This window comes from Triturus cristatus, chromosome 5_2 (assembly GCF_964204655.1).
Source record: "Triturus cristatus chromosome 5_2, aTriCri1.1, whole genome shotgun sequence".
Lineage (NCBI taxonomy): Eukaryota > Metazoa > Chordata > Amphibia > Caudata > Salamandridae > Triturus > Triturus cristatus.
Window position 1 is genome coordinate 200,860,210 of NC_140588.1, and position 18,204 is coordinate 200,878,413.

At 43.9% G+C, this 18,204-nt stretch overlaps 1 protein-coding gene across 1 annotated transcript in view; it reads right to left on the bottom strand.

Moving 5' to 3' along the window:
- Positions 1-18,204, bottom strand: part of BLOC1S4 (biogenesis of lysosomal organelles complex 1 subunit 4) — a 75,107-nt gene that overhangs the window by 35,681 nt on the left and 21,222 nt on the right. The window contains exon 3 of the mRNA XM_085606990.1: positions 1,266-1,367. Coding sequence (XP_085463116.1) covers positions 1,266-1,367 — 102 coding nt within the window. The remainder of the gene's footprint in view (positions 1-1,265; positions 1,368-18,204) is intronic.

Consider the following 18,204-nt stretch of genomic DNA (forward strand, 5'->3'; position numbering starts at 1 on the left):
TAGGGTGAGAATCAGTCACCCTGCTAGTAGTATTTTACTAGGGTATAAACTGTATGGAATCTTAGACATCTCTTGTAGGTTGCTAACATTTCTTTGTAGTCCTGATGGGGACCACGGATAACTCCATTTAAGGGGTCGAAACGTCCGCATATCTAGTTCCACCTGTGTCATTGATTGTTGTTCTGTGCTAACCCAAATGCCTATATCATTGGGCTCCTAAGGAATATTTTTGTCCCTTAGTTGTGGAGCTTTGTACATATTGTAAATATCGGTGCTATAATATACGTTTTGATTGGCTCACACTTTTGCACTTACACTGCGCCATCACTTGGAACACCTGCTTGTTTTTGATTGCCAAATACATTGACTGTTGGACTCTTGCTATGATACTTTGCTATTCAATATAAAATATACAACACTGACAATACTGTGTTAATTATCATTATAAAACATGGGACTTCTGGCCAATTGTACCATTTATGAATCACATTTTGAATAATTCCAAGGGGAACACAAGTCCTATTTAAGTTATTTTGAGGGCTCAGCAGTGTCCCAAGACCGATGTACTCACTTTAGAATGCTAAGAGGAATATTTAGCTTCACTCAGCACACCCAAGGCAGCGCTGCACTTATTCCCAGGGGGTCAAATATGAATGTGCTGCCTAGGAAGGAGAAGCTTCTGAAGAAACGAGGGGAGACCATATCAAAAACACACTCCATCATTCTATACACCACCGACAGAAAAACAGTACTATGGGTAGCACAAACGTCCTTAGGGAACAAAAAAAGTATCCCACTCTGTTCAAAAGTAAGGACCTTATCCATCTTATGGATCATGCAACACAATCAATAATGAATGACTGTAGGCAATTATTCTAATTCACATGGTCTGCTGTGGTGAAGATAGCCGATCAGTTGTAGAAAGATTAGAGCTTAAACCATAGCTTTATCAGCAGTCCAGCAAGATATAGGGAGGTTAATCATTCAGAGAGCACTGCATTAGGCTAACCACCATTCTTTCTAAAGTTTAGACAAAAGAGGGGTTACAGGTGGGTTAAATACAGAAATAACCATCAGTTCTCAGGTGATCTTACTCAAGGAAATATGAGTACACAATTCATTAGGTTTATTGATCAAAGTAAACCCTCACAGACAATGCACTTTTTAAGGAAGCACCCATGTGAAATGACCCAATGACGAAGAGGAGGATGTGCTGAAGGGGATTTTGTCAATACAGAAAGATATGGATACATCAATTTACATACCTCTAGCACATCAATCTTCTTATAAATCTGTTTCATTTCAGCTGCTTTTGTGTGAAGCTGAGGTACACTTTCATTGACAATTTGGGACGAGTCACTTCGAACCTGTACCAAATGATAAAGATAATGCTCATATCAACCAATTGGCAAGTTTTAGAAGGCAATCAAATAATACCCATTTACACAAAGGAACAATACATATAACAAAATATGAGAACAAAAGCTTCTAGAGGAAATAAAAAGAAGTGTGTGGCTCGTATAAGCGGATGTAAGACTGGACACTCAAGGAAGTTTGGGCATTTAAATTACCAAATAACTGCAGTACCTATAGGTAGCCACTTCAGCCTTCGACGGAATCTCTCTCCTTAAAAATACCCTATCCCTGCAGCAACCAAATGCCCAATTCACAAAACATTTGGTGAGCACACACAGACCTTATACTTGCATTTGTATAAACTGGCAGACTCAGGGTAATAAAAATTAGTATTTATGTTTTTCTGAGTAAAAGCTGCACTTACAACTGAGTAGTATATAGTTTTTACTTAGCCCTAATTGTAAAGTAACAGCACGAACGATGGTGTACCCGTGAAATAACATGGGAGATGGCATCGCGAATGCAGCAAACACGCACAAAGTAGTAACTTTGGTTATATTCAGACTTTTGCAACGTCTTTCACACACTTCTAAATGTACAGTTACTTCATTGTGCCACAGGTGCTGCAATAAGTGGGGGAAAAAGACTAAAATATGTAATTGTTTCAGGTGGAGCAGGGGAAAGACTGCTCCCCATGCAAATGTTCTGTCCAGGCAAATCGATGTATTATCTACTCTAGAGACAATGAAGAGATATAGAGATGAAAGGAGTATACAAATGAAACTATTCTGCCTGGTGTAGGACTGGAATGCTTGTGAACAACTATGGCGGTGTGTTCTCATTTTTCAATATATGTTAGGGATTCAATATGTCACCTTCCCAGTATGGTTTTGCTAATCGTATTACAAAACCACACACTATGCACAGTAGAATGAATATGTAGTTTATTTTGATGGTGTGCCTCCAAGACTACAAAAACTAAGAACAATATTAATGTCTAACCATTGTAGTGAAACAACTTATTTTGATCAACGGTAGACTTCCAAGACTACAAAAACTAAGAATAACGATGTCCAACCACTGCAATGATACAAATGTTTTGATTAACAATATTGTGTCCAAAATTCATTAGCATCATTGTTGTTTTTTTTTTTTAAATACTTTTGCTGCATTTTTCAATAAAAGAAACATGCAGCAAGATACTGCAGGCTCTCACTACGGACATACCCAGGTCAAACATCCAGGAGGATTGGAGAAGAAAGTAAGTCTGAGGTGGGTGAAACAAGATCACATTCAACATACAATACAGTTTACATGAAGTTTGGGGAGACATTCCTGACTTGCTAATTGTCCCACTTTATAACGACACAGAAAGTTAAGAAAGCTGAAATGCATTACGATGAATTTTGATAATGAATGAAATAACAATGAATACTTGATGTATTCAAATTTCGATCACACCATACTGATAGATTTATTAATCAAGTAACGTGGATTACGTCCTCGCAAGTTCAAAGGTTATTTTAAAATATAGGTAGCATTTCTAACTTTTGGATATGTGGTATCTAGCTCTACAATATAACCAGAAAAAAAGTGTATTTTCTGGAAGTAGACCCAAGCATACTCCCATTGATGCATTTGATGCTGAACGGTACCAATGCTCTGATGGAAAGAATCCTCAGAGGGAAGAACTTTTTCATGGGGCCATAACAGACAGAATCCTGTAACCAACTTTTATTACACACACCAACGAGGCTCCAAAGACAGCTGCTGACCGAAAACTAGACGAAGGTTACAAATATGAATGCCCGTAGGGTTGCCATCTTTTCTTGAACAAGCACTGGCAAGGCCAAAAGTTCTACCCTTTGGGATTTATTGGGTATATCATTGTTTTTTAGCCATGCTGTACAGCATCCATGGGTAGGGAAGGGTGCCCTAAGAAGAGATGCCATAAATGTAGCTGTGATCTTACTGCAATAATTTCATCATGAGTGCATGGAAAAAACAGAACTGTAGGCAGCACATTAATCTGTACTCTTAACTAAAGGTGGGCAGAGCTCTCAGAGTTGTACCGCGCGGAATTCCACAGAGTTATCTAGAAACTCCGTAAGATTCCACATAGTTCCGCCTGCGGCGGAGTGTCACCCGGTCTTTACAAAACCAACAATATCAGACCTGTGGCAGGCTTTGAAGTAGAACCCTTTACTATGTCACCTCTTTGGGAAAACAATGTTGGTGCCTCTACTGTGTATTGTGTATCACCCTGTTCATTTTCTATGACAATAACTATGTGAAACACCCAGAAAATATTTCAAGCATTTTAGCAGGATTCGCATTCTTTGGTATGAGGTTGAGCACAATGACGGTGCAAGAATCGTGTGTCGGGCCCTGATGACCTTCCAATCCCGTGGATGCAAAGCACGTCAATAAATTTAACAGTTTTGGTGGGGCATTTTCAGTTGTTCTCATTCACTGCCTCACTCTTGTTTACATAAAAATATATATTTTCTCGTACGGCCTCTGGAATGAGACGCCTATAACCGGGTGGACTAGGAAATCTGATACTCCCACACAAACATCCCTTGCCTTTCCCGCCAATACTAGGCCTGAGTGCGCACCACTGAGAGGGGGCCCTGTATGAGCAAACAATAGCCTCTCACCTAAAATTCAGGATGTCAATGCTCGCATCCCGGTCCTTGCTGACTCTGAGCGGGATATGCCGCAGATGAAACTCCACTATTGCAGCGGCGGCCATCTTTCATTCATGAGTCAGCTCAGCAGTTAGCATCAGACTCCACGCAGCCAAGCGACCGGAAATGCATACCGGAACTACCGATGCCGGCTTCTCAAGTGCAGCACGCTGGGAACCAGTCTTTGCAGCAGTAAGGGCAGCTTTTGTGGTCGCCAATGTGCTTAATGCTTAAGCGCCTGTAACTCCGCTACGTCAGCGGTAGGTGGAGTTTTGTTTGCTAAACTCCACGCTCTAAGTTGAGTGCGGAGTGGTTAAAACTCTGAGAACTCCACTGGCGGAGCAGAGTTTGCTCACCACCCTTGGGGGGAGGGGGGGAGGGGGGGGGGGGACAAGAGATCTACTCCAGTCTATGTGGATTTTCATTAAAAGGAGGATAATCGAGTCTGGCTAGGTCTGATATTAACAGTGTAATTTTAATCTCAACACACAATATACTTTCAGATTTCCCAATATAAATTAGATATCCTGACAGTTTAGAATATTTGGAGCTGTGAAATCAGTGCTGGAAGCAATACCAGTGGGCTACCTAGCAAATGTACATCATCTGTGCACAAGATTAATTTATGTGGTTCTGACACAAATGTCTAGTTCTGAACGTCATGAGACCAATAGTAAACATAAGAAGTTAGATACCCTACAGAATTAAGAATGGGCAAAATGGGGCAGCTCTGCCTAATCCCCTTTTTTGGCTTTATTAAACCGGACATCTAACCACTAAAACACTATTAGTTATAAGACTGCAGACGAAAGTTACTGCTATTTTAAGGAAGTTAGAGCCTAGAACTATAAATACTCCCACTCCACCTCGCCAGAGACCCTTTCGGCATCTAGAGATACCAATATTTTATTTCTCTGAGCCTTTTGAAACAAGTGAACTACGTGCCTAACATTATTATGTAGATCCAAAAGGTATGCTGTTCCTAATATCGAGACAAGGGAAAACTGGTTTTATGTGGTCAGGAGGTGTAGGAGGATGAGGATTCCTCCTCTTGGAATATAGGGCCCTCACACACTCGACAAGGTGTCATGCTTCATCATATGTGCTGCTCCTCATGAGGTCGGCGTTGCAATACATGACGGGCTCACTTTGAGGGGCTCTTTGACAGAGATCCTTTATTCCAAATGCCGTTTGGTGCCGTGAGGGTCCTAATTAGTGTAGATGAAAGTGTGGAGGTGTATAACCTGAAAGAAATTTTAAAACAGGTAAGTGAGTACCAGCGAAGACTATTTTAATCAATGGGTCTCCCACCCCGATTAAAAGAAACAAAGGCGCATGTCTGAGATTATGTTTCAGGCAGGGCGCTCTATTGTGCTGGCTGTTAACATGTTTCTCGCCTGGTAGTTAAACAATCTGGTGGCGATTCATCAGGACCTCATAAAATCAAATCTATCTACACGTGGGTGGTTGTATGGTGTGATCTACTCTTTTAAACCTACCTAACAATGCTATGTGTAGTACCTGATAGCATATGACCAACCTGGTAAAGGAATAAAAACAGTTATTAGAATCAGATGTACCAGTATAAACAAAACTCTCGTGTTCCCTGTGTGGCAAGCTCACAGCACACAGTGGTGATGACTAAAAACATACGTAACTTGAGTGCCATGTGGGTGACTCTCACAAACATTTTATCGTGAGGATTACACAGGCGCATCTGGTGGAACACCACCATAGCTGCAGAAGGAATTGATGAACTCACCCTAGTTGGGTTTCTCGATCTAGTTCATCGATACCTGGCAAGGTATCTCACAAGGAATTTCCTTGTGTGCTGCGTGGGTTGTGGATTAAAAGAAACAACAATTAGAGCATATCATATAAACTATGTTATTAAGGTGTGTTAAGGAATGCAGGAGTCTTTCAAACTAGTAACGATGTTACTAGGGGTTGGCAAAATACGGTGAGTAACGGGCTTCGCCGCTACCATGTACAGCCTGGGCATGAGTTGAGTAAGTATTACTTTGCTTCAAAATAACGGCTCTAGTATTGGAGTAGGTATAGCCTATCTGGTCTATAAATAATCTGAAAACAAATTGTATGTGGCGGGGCTGTCAGAGCTGTGGGCGACTAGCGTGTTGTTGAGCAGACTAGTTATACAGTGGCTGAGGCTTCCCAATGTATGGGCAAATAATAAAGGTATCTGATCAATATTACCTACAGAGCATGTTTTGCAAAGTCCGCAAAGCGCCGGCCGACCTACCCTCTGCTACTGGGATTGGGAGGTGCCGGGACGTCCAGCAGGCTTATTTAAATACTGTGAGTGACTCAAGTATTAGTAAAAAAACTTCCCCCGCCTATACCTTGAAGAAGATGTCTTCAAAAAAGAATGGTACCTAGTAGCATGGAAATGCACTAGGGACCTACTAATCCTTATAATAAACACAGCTAAAAGGATAGCTGATGCCCTGCTTATTAGGATCCAAATAGCAGAGAGCGCACTCAAAACCACGATTCAAATCACTCATTTCACATCGAAACTGAATGAGCTAAATAATGAGAATGCGGAGCACAAGGAATACCTGATGAAGCAAAAAATCGCGAAGTTACAAAAAGACATTCGCAGAATTGATAAAGAAAAAGTTGTACCCATACCTTAAAGCAGACTTTGTTCCCCCAGGAACAAGTAACTCCTCAGATGAAAGTTCATATACCACGAGAAAGGGCTCATCCACCAACAGTGACTCAAGCACTGAGAGATGGGGTGGGAGCAACCCTAGAAGTGGAGGTCGACAAGGTTTCCCAGGATTCCAGATGCCACAGTACCTAGGGCCAGCTTTTTGGCAGTACCCAATGTTCCGCCAGGGCCCCCCCAGTTCTACTCACCCGGCAACAGCCAACCTTTTTTTTTTAGAAGAGGCTGGGGCAGAGGGCGCGGGCGGAGAAGAGGCAACCAGCAACAACAACAAACAAGCATTGGCATAGCCAATAGGTCTCGCCTTTGGGACCTTATAAGTGTTTAGCCATGCAACAGTTGCATAACTAAACACTTATAAGGTCCCAAAAGCGAGACCTATTGGCTATGCCAATGCTTGTTTTAACTGCTGCAATCTATTGAAGCCTCACGGAGAACCTCAAAGCGTCCCTGCTGCCGCGAAAGTGATCACGATCAAACATCAAAGCGGCCGGCTGTGCAGGGGCGAAAGTGAAAGTAATCCCGGTAAAGCGCGGCTTGCGCGCCCGCGCACTGTAGCTCTAGGCTGGCCTGGTAGCACTTTTTGGAGCCCTCACAAAATGTCTCGCCAGACCAGCGCATGCGCTGGGTCAGGCGAGACCTAAAAAGTACAATGGGAGGAACCACAACAGAACGTAGTGGAGACTCAGAGCTACACCAAGAGGAGAATTTAATAGTAAATCTTTCTCAAAGAGTATTGACAGACATTGAAAATAAAGTCCTACAGAAAGGTCTAGGTTATGTACCAACCCCTCGAACAGATAAATTTAGAGAGCAAACTGCGATTCAGAATTTCTTCCGCAAGGTACGCCTCGAGGCTTTCTTTTATGGGAAACCAACAACCGAGACAAATTACTCAGGTTTGCACAACCGCTCTATTTTCACTCCTAACAGCAGGTTGGTTCCTAATGAGGTGCTCACTTTCCAGCAAGCTGTACTTAAGGACTTAGAAAAGAGCGCAACGCCTAGACACTTTAATATCTGCACAGCAGAATTGACGGCGGTCAATTCCCTTGCAAATGACACGACCATTACTATAAAAAGAGCTGACAAAGGCCGAGCAACCGTGATCATGTCCACTGAAGACTATGACAGAATGCCAAACTCAGCAACCGCCAATACTATACACCGATTGTCAGTAGTCCTATGACACGACTGACCAAGAATATTACAGCTATGGTCTTTACAGCAGAAAGCCAAGGCTGGTTGAGTAAAAAAGAGGCAGATTTAAAAAAAGACCCCAAAGTACCCTATTTCTTCATCTTGTCAAAGATACATAAGGGCACCTCACCAGTCCCAGGAAGACCCATAGTCTCGGGTATTGATTCAATACTCGAACCGCTGTCCAAATTCTGCGGCCATTTTCTACAGCCATTGGTCAAACAAACCCCTTCCTACCTGAAGGACACAGCTGACATTTTACATCTCATGACAGAGATTCAACACACCAACGATATCAATCTGTTGATTACCCTTGATGTGGAAGCCCTCTATACCAACATCCATCATAGGGCCACTTTGGGGTGATAGAGGAGATATTTAACAGTACCATCTGGGACTCTTCCACTCCCACCAGTTTCATTCTTGAATGCGCTACACTCGCACTCACAGAAACTTTCTTCGAGCTTAAGGGCCAACTCTACCACCAGACCCAAGGTACTTACATGGGAAGTACCTTCGCCCCAAAGTGTAGCATGTTTATACATGGCAGCTTTTGAAGAGAACTTAACCTTCAAAGATTCAAACCCCAGATGGTCCCTGAACTGGCCGATGAGCAGGGCGCGGTCTACACCAACCCCGGTGACATAGTCCGCGAATTCGCTGCACACTATGATAAAATTTACCTCCCCTTGAATTGAAGAGGATTCTTTGGGCCTCCTTCAGGATATCCGTTTGCCCACTCTCTCGGAGGAAGATATCAAATTCCTTTATAGCCCCATAACGAACGACGAAATAGCTTAGGCCATTCGGAGTCTGCGACCAGGGAAGGCACTTGGACCCAAAGGCCTGCCCATCGAGCTTTACAATCTGCGCCCTGATGGTCTCGCCCCGTTTCTCCGTTCCATGTTTGAGGAGAGCAGACGTGTGGGTGTTCTCCCTCCTGATCAAAGGCTGGCATCACTTGTCGTCATCTCCAAGGAAGGGAACCCCAGAAATAAATGCACCTCCTACAGACCGATCTCCCTCTTAAATGCAGAACACAAGATTCTTGCCAAACTCCTTGCCACACGGCTTTCTCGGGTGATAACAACCTTGGTGCACCCGGATCAGTCGGGCTTTATGCCCCACCGCAACACAGCCCACAACTTGCGCAGGGTTCATGGAGTGTTGGGGAGAGTGGACACTGTCGATGAGCCTGCAGTGATAGTTTCACTAGACGCCTCCATGGCTTTTGACACCATGGAGTGGTCGCACCTACTAGCGGTTCTTGCCAAACTGGGGTTTGGGCAGGTCTTCATGTCATGGATTAGACTTTTTTTTTTTTAATTCGGCACCCATGGCTCAGTTGATAGTTAACACTAAGCGATCAGACCCTTTTCAGCTGCACCGTGGGACCAGACAGGGGTGCCCCTTGTCCCCCCCTGCTCTTCGCCCTCGCTCTTGAGCCATTGGCGGCTTGGATCCGCGCGGACCCGATGATTCGTGGAATGCGGTGGCCGGCCAGCTGGGAGGACCGAATCTCGCTTTATGCGGATGACGTCCTCCTCTATTTAACTTCCCCCAAAAAATCTCTAATATGTGTGCTGGATATTTTCACAACATTCGGCAAGTACTCAGGCTATGCAATCAATTGGAGCAAATCGCTCATATATGTAATGGGTGGTGCGACACCCCCCTTACCGAAAGATTGCCCAATAAGGACAATGAAGGACGGCTTCCGCTATTTAGGAGTCTTTATTACCGCTGACCCTAAACTCAGGTATGAACGTAACCTGGTCCCACCCCTGCAGCGCCTTAGGAGGGATGTGTCCTGTTGGAAGGCCTTACCGCTCTCGCTTTTGGGCAGAGCGGCACTATTTAAAATGATGTCGCTGCCCTGGCTATTGTACCCAGTCCCAGCACGATATTTCAGGGAAATAGAGGGGTTGCAAAGAGAACTGCTATGGGAAGGGAAGCCCAGGATAGCACTTAACAAACTGGCTCTTAACTGATACGATGGGGGCATTAGTCTCCCCGACATTCGTAGGTATTATTGGGCGTCCCACCTAGCACCTATCAATCAATGCATATACCACCAACCAGACGACCCAGAGTTCATGATGGATAGGTGGCTACTGCCCGGGGGGGAATTTTATTAGAGCCTTATATTCCAACCCCCAGGGACTCTCCCTCACGGGCCCCACCAAGCACTCGGTGGATATTTGGCATTCCGTCAATAAGAGCCTAGGTTGGGACCGGAAGCTCACACTGGCGACGCCTCTGTGGGACTCTGAACTATTGGGAAGCCTCTGGTCCACAAAGGGTTTCGATAAGTGGGACTTGATCGGTATATCTCGTCTGGGTGACCTCTGGATCAAGGGCGATATAGTCCCCTTTTCCACGCTTCAACAGCAGTATGAACTCTCCACCACGGAATTATTCCGATACACACAGATTAGGCATGCCATAACCACTGCCCTACAGAAAGGCACAACCCCCCCAAAATCATTACCACTGGAGGATCGCTTACTGGATGGCTATCTTCCCCAAAAAGCGATCTCCCTCACATACAAGAAACTGATTAACAATACCCCGGACCCCCTTGGGCACCTGCATGAGTGTTGGGAGAAAGATGGCTTAGAATTTGATGACGAGGAATGGCGGAGGTGGTTGCCTCACCTAGAGAGGTCGCCATCCCGGCGCGCCTGCGACTGGTCCAGCTCAAGATACTCCATCAAACATATATCACTGGGCCACAGCTAGTTCACATGGGGAGGAGGGACGGGGGCGACTGCAGGCGCCATTGTGGGCACACAGGTACCTTTAGCCACATAATTTGGGAATGCGACCAAATACAACAGTATTGGCGAGAGATGCATGAGGTAATGGAGGAGGTGCTACATGAGACCATTCGTCCAGAAGCTAAGCGATGTTTCTTAAACATGTGGGGTCCCACTGACTTTACAGCGAGGGAGAGGACCTGGGCTACATTGGGGGCGATGGTGGCCAAACGAGACATAGCTCGGCAGTGGGGAGCGGCGGCTCCGCCTACCCTGGCCTCCTGGGAGAGAAGTCTGGACTAGTGCATGTTCAGAGAAAAGACGGTGTACTTGGCACGAGGATGCTCCAAGAAGTGGTCTGCAGTGTGGGCTGGGTAGAACGCTTATAGGGGAGGGATCTGTGTGGCCCCGGCACATTCCTCAGAGGAGGAACCACTATCTCCCTGACCCAACTCAAGGGATTGTCATGGTTTTGTGTAATGAATATTATTTTGCAACTTTCACCACTGTGTTTCCACATTATAACTGTACTTCTTGCCGATCGTCATTTATGTTATGTCGATTTGTTTCTTTTTTGTGCAAAGCAATAAAAAGATATTTAAAAAAAAAAAAAGATTTATACCCCTACCGCACCAATCTTCTCCTTTGGAAGAGGTTTATTGATGACATTGTCATTTTCTGGTCAAGCGATACGAGTACCTGCAAAGAATTCTGTAACTGGATTAATACCTTAAACCTCTACCTGAGGTTTACCAGTTCTAGATCTCACACTCCGATCCCTTTCCTTGACCTCACCATCAAATTGACAAATGGCAACCTCAGCACAACAGTCTACAGAAAACCTACAGACCGCAACAGCATGTTGTTATTTAGTAGCCACAATTCACGTTCCTTAAAGGAGAACTTACCCTTTGGTCAATTTTTGAGGCTGTGAAGAAATTGTAGCAGCCTAGAGGATTACAAAACTGAGGCAGACAAGCTGGCTAATATGTTGAGCAGATGAGAATACCCACAACTTAACATTGCGCTCTCCAAAAAAAGAGCTAGGAACAACAACCGCGAGGCTCTACTTGAACCTAGAGAGAAAGAACAAACTGACACTCTCACATGTGTTACCACCTACACACCTGATTCCAACAAAATCAGGAATGTGATTAAAAAACACCAGGGCATATGGAACACAGGGTCCTTGGAATTAGATATTCCTAGATTTGCATTCAAGTGCACGAAGAATCTTAATAATAATATATACGAGACCTCAGTCACAGAAAGAGATGTCACAACGGCAATTGTATCTTCACTATTATTAGGGCTTGTATGCTGAACCTGTCGAAAAAGCCCTCAGTCCCTCCCTTGTGATTGGTAACATTAATATGTACCTGCCGGTCTCTAACAAGCCCAACTGATCCAAGTGGATTAAATCTGAGATTATAAGCTGTATAGACAGATAGATATATAGATTTTAGGAGGGCTATTATTCTACATAAGGAGCAAAGGAGAGTGTTTGTGCCATATTTAAGGACAACTTGATATGTGTCTCGCACACTGAGGGTGTCACCCACCTCTAAGATTGTAAAGTGGTTATAGAGAAGCGTCACTGTAAGAATCAAAAGCAGCGGAAATGTTTCATTAAAGTTACCTGTACAGCCATCTGGGCCATGGTCTTTACTGGCCTTATGATTATGAATGGCCAAACATATGTCCTGTCATACTCCGGTCTGCCTGTGCTGTATGAGCCCTGTTGTCATCACTATTTTCCAATTAGAAAGCTACCATGTACTCTGCTATGAACTTTATTTTGCCTTCTCTGCTCAGTGTTTAATTTAAAAGGCATGCTGTACACTATAAACAAGTCTGTTTAATGTAGTACAAGTCCCTGGTATTTTTGTTAAAACAACCATACACTGTTGAGCAATCAATTAAAGGCCTCAGTTTCCTGCGGCGATTGCTGCTGTCTACTTATAGACTACTGAGCAATTAAAGACCTCTGTGTACTGCTGACCTCCTTTCCTGCCAAAGCGTATAGCATTTTGTTTTTCTTTGTACAACAGCTGCTGACCAATTAAGGTCCTCTGTTTCCTGCCCCGGTTTCGTGCTGGAGACGGTCTTCCAATTGTCATTTAAAGTGTGGCCGTCTGCTTGGCTTCGTCAGTCCATCTGAAGATAGAGCAGAGTCGCCCATCAGCACAGTTGATGGGTTCCGAACCCTGACACCTGCAACCAGAGCAACCTGGACACTTTTCCTGAAAGCTGGAGGCTTGTAATGTCTCTTGGAATCCCAATCCTTTAGAGACAACTTTATACAACTTTGAACTCTGGACCCTGGTTGTTCAGCTGGCGCCGCTGTGCCTCCCTCGGTTCGACTAGGAGCATCATTCTCTCACTGCAGCTCAGGGCTCCAGCTACTGCGGTCCATTACACAGCCCTCAGGTTAGATCATTAGCTCCGGTTTTTGGTTTCTCCTTTCTTCAAGGACACCCTTACAGTTTGAGTTTAAATGAGGAAGCTTAAGCAGAAGAAAAAGAAAAAAAAAGGCCAAATTATGTGAAGTAACACAACATAAAAGACAGTTAATAGGATCATTATCTTCAGGGAAAGAACTAAAAATACATACTTAGGATTTAGTGCAAGAATTAGTAGTCAGAGGACCCCCAAGTGGACTCTGGTTTCTTTCAGTAATTCTTGTCTGATAGCTTCTCAAGGACTCGCAGCCAAAAAAACTACTCTCTAAGGGAACCTTATTTGAAAAAGAGCAATCTTTCAACCCAAGTCTAACTTTACCTTACTGAGAGTAGAGGTAAATTCAATGATGGTCTCAACAAGTAAGTTGAAGGATTGTGGAGATAAACCACACATAATCAAGGGGGGGGGGGGCAAGAAAAGCATGTTAAAACTGACTGTAGAGCATTCATGTATGGTTGCCTGAAGTGATTGTGTTCTTTTGTCACATAGTTCCCCTCCTGGCAGTAGGAGTGTGCCTTACCACTAGAACTTGAAGGGTCAACACACACTTGTCATTCTTCCAACAGGATATCCAGGTATACCAGAAGCATTGCTGTCTCTCTCGCGCTCTCTCCCTAATCGTCCTTGCCCCCAGGAAGAGTCACTGGTGTCAGCAGTCTCATACGATACTAAGGATTAACCTCAGGGTGAAGTGGTGGAAAACTTTGCTTCCGCAGAAGTCCTGGGAATTCAATTGAATTGCCCTTGATGTGACCCCTCCTCTTCAGTTATATGCACTTGTAGAGGTTTGGCCTGCAGTTGAGTAATTTTGGGTAAGCATGACTATCAAGTATAGCTTTTGTGTTCATTAAGGCAGTTTCAGTAAAGTAGAAAGCGTCACAAAATTTCCAGCAGTGCGGGCAGGGAAACCGCTATGTCCCAAGGGTGGGCACCCTAGGACATAGAAGGAGCTGGCCCTGGGGGATGGGGTCCCCAGAGTCATTAATGGCTCCAGGAGGGGAGCCGAGCAGCCCTCTCCCCATTAGTATTATGGCGAGGCCCCAAAGGATGCAAAATCAGCCTGGGGTGGGTGGGGTTGCATGTTCCCCCCTCCCCCTATCTATATAAAAAGCATTCCCCCGGGACCTGGCCCACCTGGGGAGCCTCGTAAAACCAACATGATTAACCACACTTGTGTTTTTGCTGCAGATTCACAGATCCTTCAAGAATTTGCAGGGAAGTTTCTTAAAAACAAAGGTTTTTCCGCCGACGATGTCCCTGTGGGACCCCAACACCAGGCCTAGGGGGTCAGGGTATTTCTACCCTGCCCCTTCTTTTTCTGGTGTTTCTTTGGGACTCGGGCTGAGTTTGTGCCCCTTTTTGATCTGTGGACTCTCGCAAGGTTTAATCTTCTCTCAGGTGATCTTCAATCTCTACCCGAAGTTCTTCTTGCAGATATGGACTTTAATATGTGAATGGCAGACAAGTGTGCCTAAAAATTACATGTGTATGCAGTTTTGACTGTCTTAAGAACTACCTCATATGCCATATACACATAGATTTCTAAACTGTACCCAAAACTTTTTCATCATTCCACCTGTAACAAAATGACAAATAAAAAAAACCAAATAAAAACGTTCACTCGTTAAGGAATCTAGATAAAATGATAAGTGTACTTGTTTTTCAATTACAATTGGAGCTTAGTGCACATTGCAACTTTTGACTTTCTGCTGACAGTTAGATCGCAGCCCTGATACCATATGTTGCTGTTGACTTAGTTATTAGATGAGCCAAAATTGCATACCTAATTAAAAAAAATATCTGTTTTTAAATATGAATCTGCATGAATTTAAACTCAGTCGGGTCAATAGTGCCAGGTCATTTAGCTTCTACATTATCAACTTCCTCAGTTTCAAGATCCAACAGGTAGGTACCAGCTACTGCCCATTTGGAAAGTAGAATCTTCACTCCTGAGATAGATTTCAGAACTTCTGTGTAAGCTCTGGTCCTCCTGTATATTGATGGAGGCAAAACCCAATTGACGGACTTGTCAGAATTTTACCTCATCTCCCAGAAAGCATCCTCACACAGCAGTGTACCCAACCACAGGTTTCCGAAGGTTCGACAGGATCAAACCTGCAATCAGACACCACCGCCATCACCCATTCACCCCACTTTTCTTTCAAGGTGTACACAGTATTTACAAATTACTCAATGACTGATGCTTTATGAGGCCTTTATTTTTTTTTTTTTTTATTATTATTACCCAGAGAGGTCCGAGTTGCACGCAATTCAAGACAATCATACATATAAATTCAAATAAAAATAAATACATGCCACTTATAAACTTGTAGTAAGAACACCGTATAAAAAGGAGAAACAGCAATTCATCATTATTTACAATAATGTGAATACATAGATTTCTAGGAGGAGGCTTGGGTCGAGCCGCCCCTTTCGACTGCCTTATGATAAACTGAAGTATTTAATTAATTAAATCAGCTATCAGCTTAGTGGGGCATCCAATATCGTTATTCCACTTCATAATTGGAGATCAGATTGTTTTCCCTCAAGCTTCCTAGCCTGCCTGCCCCTGCATGCATGTAGAGCAGCCTCTTGATTGTATACCCCCAGCAGCCGTGTTAGTCATATCTGAAACGTGGGGGGCTCAGGGTCCTTTCACCTGGTGGCAATTATCATCCTAAAAACGGCTACACAGACAAATGCACAATAGATCTGAGCAGTGCCAGGCTACTACAGCTATCGTAGCCCAGGTGGGGCTCAAGTTAACCCTGCGCCCAAACAAACCTTCCCAGAAGCACACCAACCAGTTCTTCAAGGGAAGTAGTCTGGCACGGTCATAAAACATGTGTATTATTGGAGCTGGCCCTTCCCCACACCTTGGGCACTTGTCATCTGGTATCATGCCCCAATCAAACAGCGTGGTAGGGGTAAAATACAAGTTAAATACAGTTTTATAATGCTGCGCCTTCAAACTTGTTGATGAGAGAATCTTTGTGGTTAATGAAATTGCGATACACAAGTCAGCATCAGGATTACCTGACTTCCTTGCCCAATTTGCCTCAGTTTTTTCAAGATCACCAGGCAGGCTGTCAAGCAACACACTATAAATGTCCTTTATTCTACTGTTCCTCCAAACAATTGCCTCTACTACCGGTATTTTGCCTAGAGATATACCTGGTCTAAGGGGGGGGTAAGAAATCCCCGGACTTTCACATATTTAAAATATTAATTATCGGGGATTCCAAACCCTTGCTGCAGTTTAGTAAAAAGGCAGATCTGGTCTAAAGAATAAAGGTCCCCTATTGTTGTCAAGCCATGCTGTTCCCACTGTCTTCCCCTGGTGTCATAGAAAAGGGGCGGAAAAAGAGTGCATCGCCACAGAGGTGTATATCAGCAAAGCTTCGAAATCGCCATAACTTTACGCACTTTGCTCCAAATTTTCCAGGCGTCATACACCACCTTAAACCAAACTTTCTTGTAATAGCTTTGCTCTAATTGCTGCAGCAGCAACTCCGCGGCCTTTTTCCCTATGTCCAACTCATATATTGTCGGTAGTTTACAGTGACTTTCATTAACTATCTCTTTGTCATTAACCGTGGTAAACAAGATAGGCATCTGCTGTAAAAGGGCCACCCAATAGTAGAATGTAATGTTTGGAATGGACACCCCCCTCGACCCTGTGGGAGAGTCAGATATTTTAATGACCGTCTCACCTTCCCATATTGCCAAATAAAGTTAACAAAAATAGATTTTTCTGTTTTTCAAATCAATACGTCTATCGCCACCGGGATTGACCGAAAAAAGTATAGAATTTTAGGAAGCATTGTCATCTTTAAAACTTTGCCCCGGCCGATAATAGATAAATGTAACCCATTTATTGGCTTCAGGTCTGTAGATATTGTCCTCATCAAAGGATTAAAATTAATCTTGCCCATTGTGTCTACCTTTGGACTAATGCAAATACCCAGATATACTGCGGTGTCCAAATGCCGAGGATCTTTAAAGGCAAGGTTATATGTGTAAATTTTTGTGTTTTCCCTTCTTTCAGGGAATACCCTGAAGCTTGCCCAAACATTTCGGCAATGGCTACAGCTTCCCTAATTGCTCCTGCAGGGTTGGTGGTGACAATGGTGATGTCGTCAGCGTATGCTAGCACCTTGGTCTCGAACCCTTTGCAGATAATCGGCTTTATCCCCAAATTATTTAAGATCTTCTCTATCAGAGGGTTTATATATAGAGCAAACAGGATGGGAGAACAGGGGCATCCCTGTCTTGTCCCACTTGATATTATTAGATTTTCCGATTCCTCCCCCATTAGCTGAAGCCGTGCTTGTGGATTGGAGTACATGGCTTTAATGGCGGTGATTATTCGGGGGCCAAAGCCTTTTAGATCGAGCATCCCCCACAAGAACCTCCAGGCAACCCGATCAAATACCTTCTCGGCATCGAGGAGGATGATAGCTATCTGCCCCCCCCCCCACCCCCCATCTCAGCTTTGATGTCAAACAATGTAATTTCCATCCTTATGTGATCACTTGTCCCTTTACCGGGAATGAAACCGTGCTGCCAGGGCGACACAAGATGACCCTCCCAGCCAGCTGGCCAAATTTGTTGACTATATCTTGGTATCTGAGTTAATCACAGATATTGGCCTGTATGAACCTGGATTATCCAGTGGTTTGTCCTTTTGAGGAAATATAATATCATCTGTCTCTTTCCAAGACTCTGGTGGAAGACCATTATATTGTACCCCCAAGAACAAATCCAGGAGTATGGGGGCTATCAAAGTTTGAAGTACCTTGTATAATTCTAAAGGTATTTTATCAGGGCCAGCGGCCTTCCCTGATGGTAGGGTAAGCAGAGCTGCTAGAACATCCTCAAGTGTAAAATCCTATTCTAGCTCATTCTGGCCAGATTGATCGAAAGTTCTGCCTGTTACTATTTGAGAAATATCCAAGGGTGCCCCTACTTCTTCCCCATACAATAGCTGGTAATATTCTTGAAATACCCTTAGTATATTGATGTTCTCTGTACAAGTTCGACC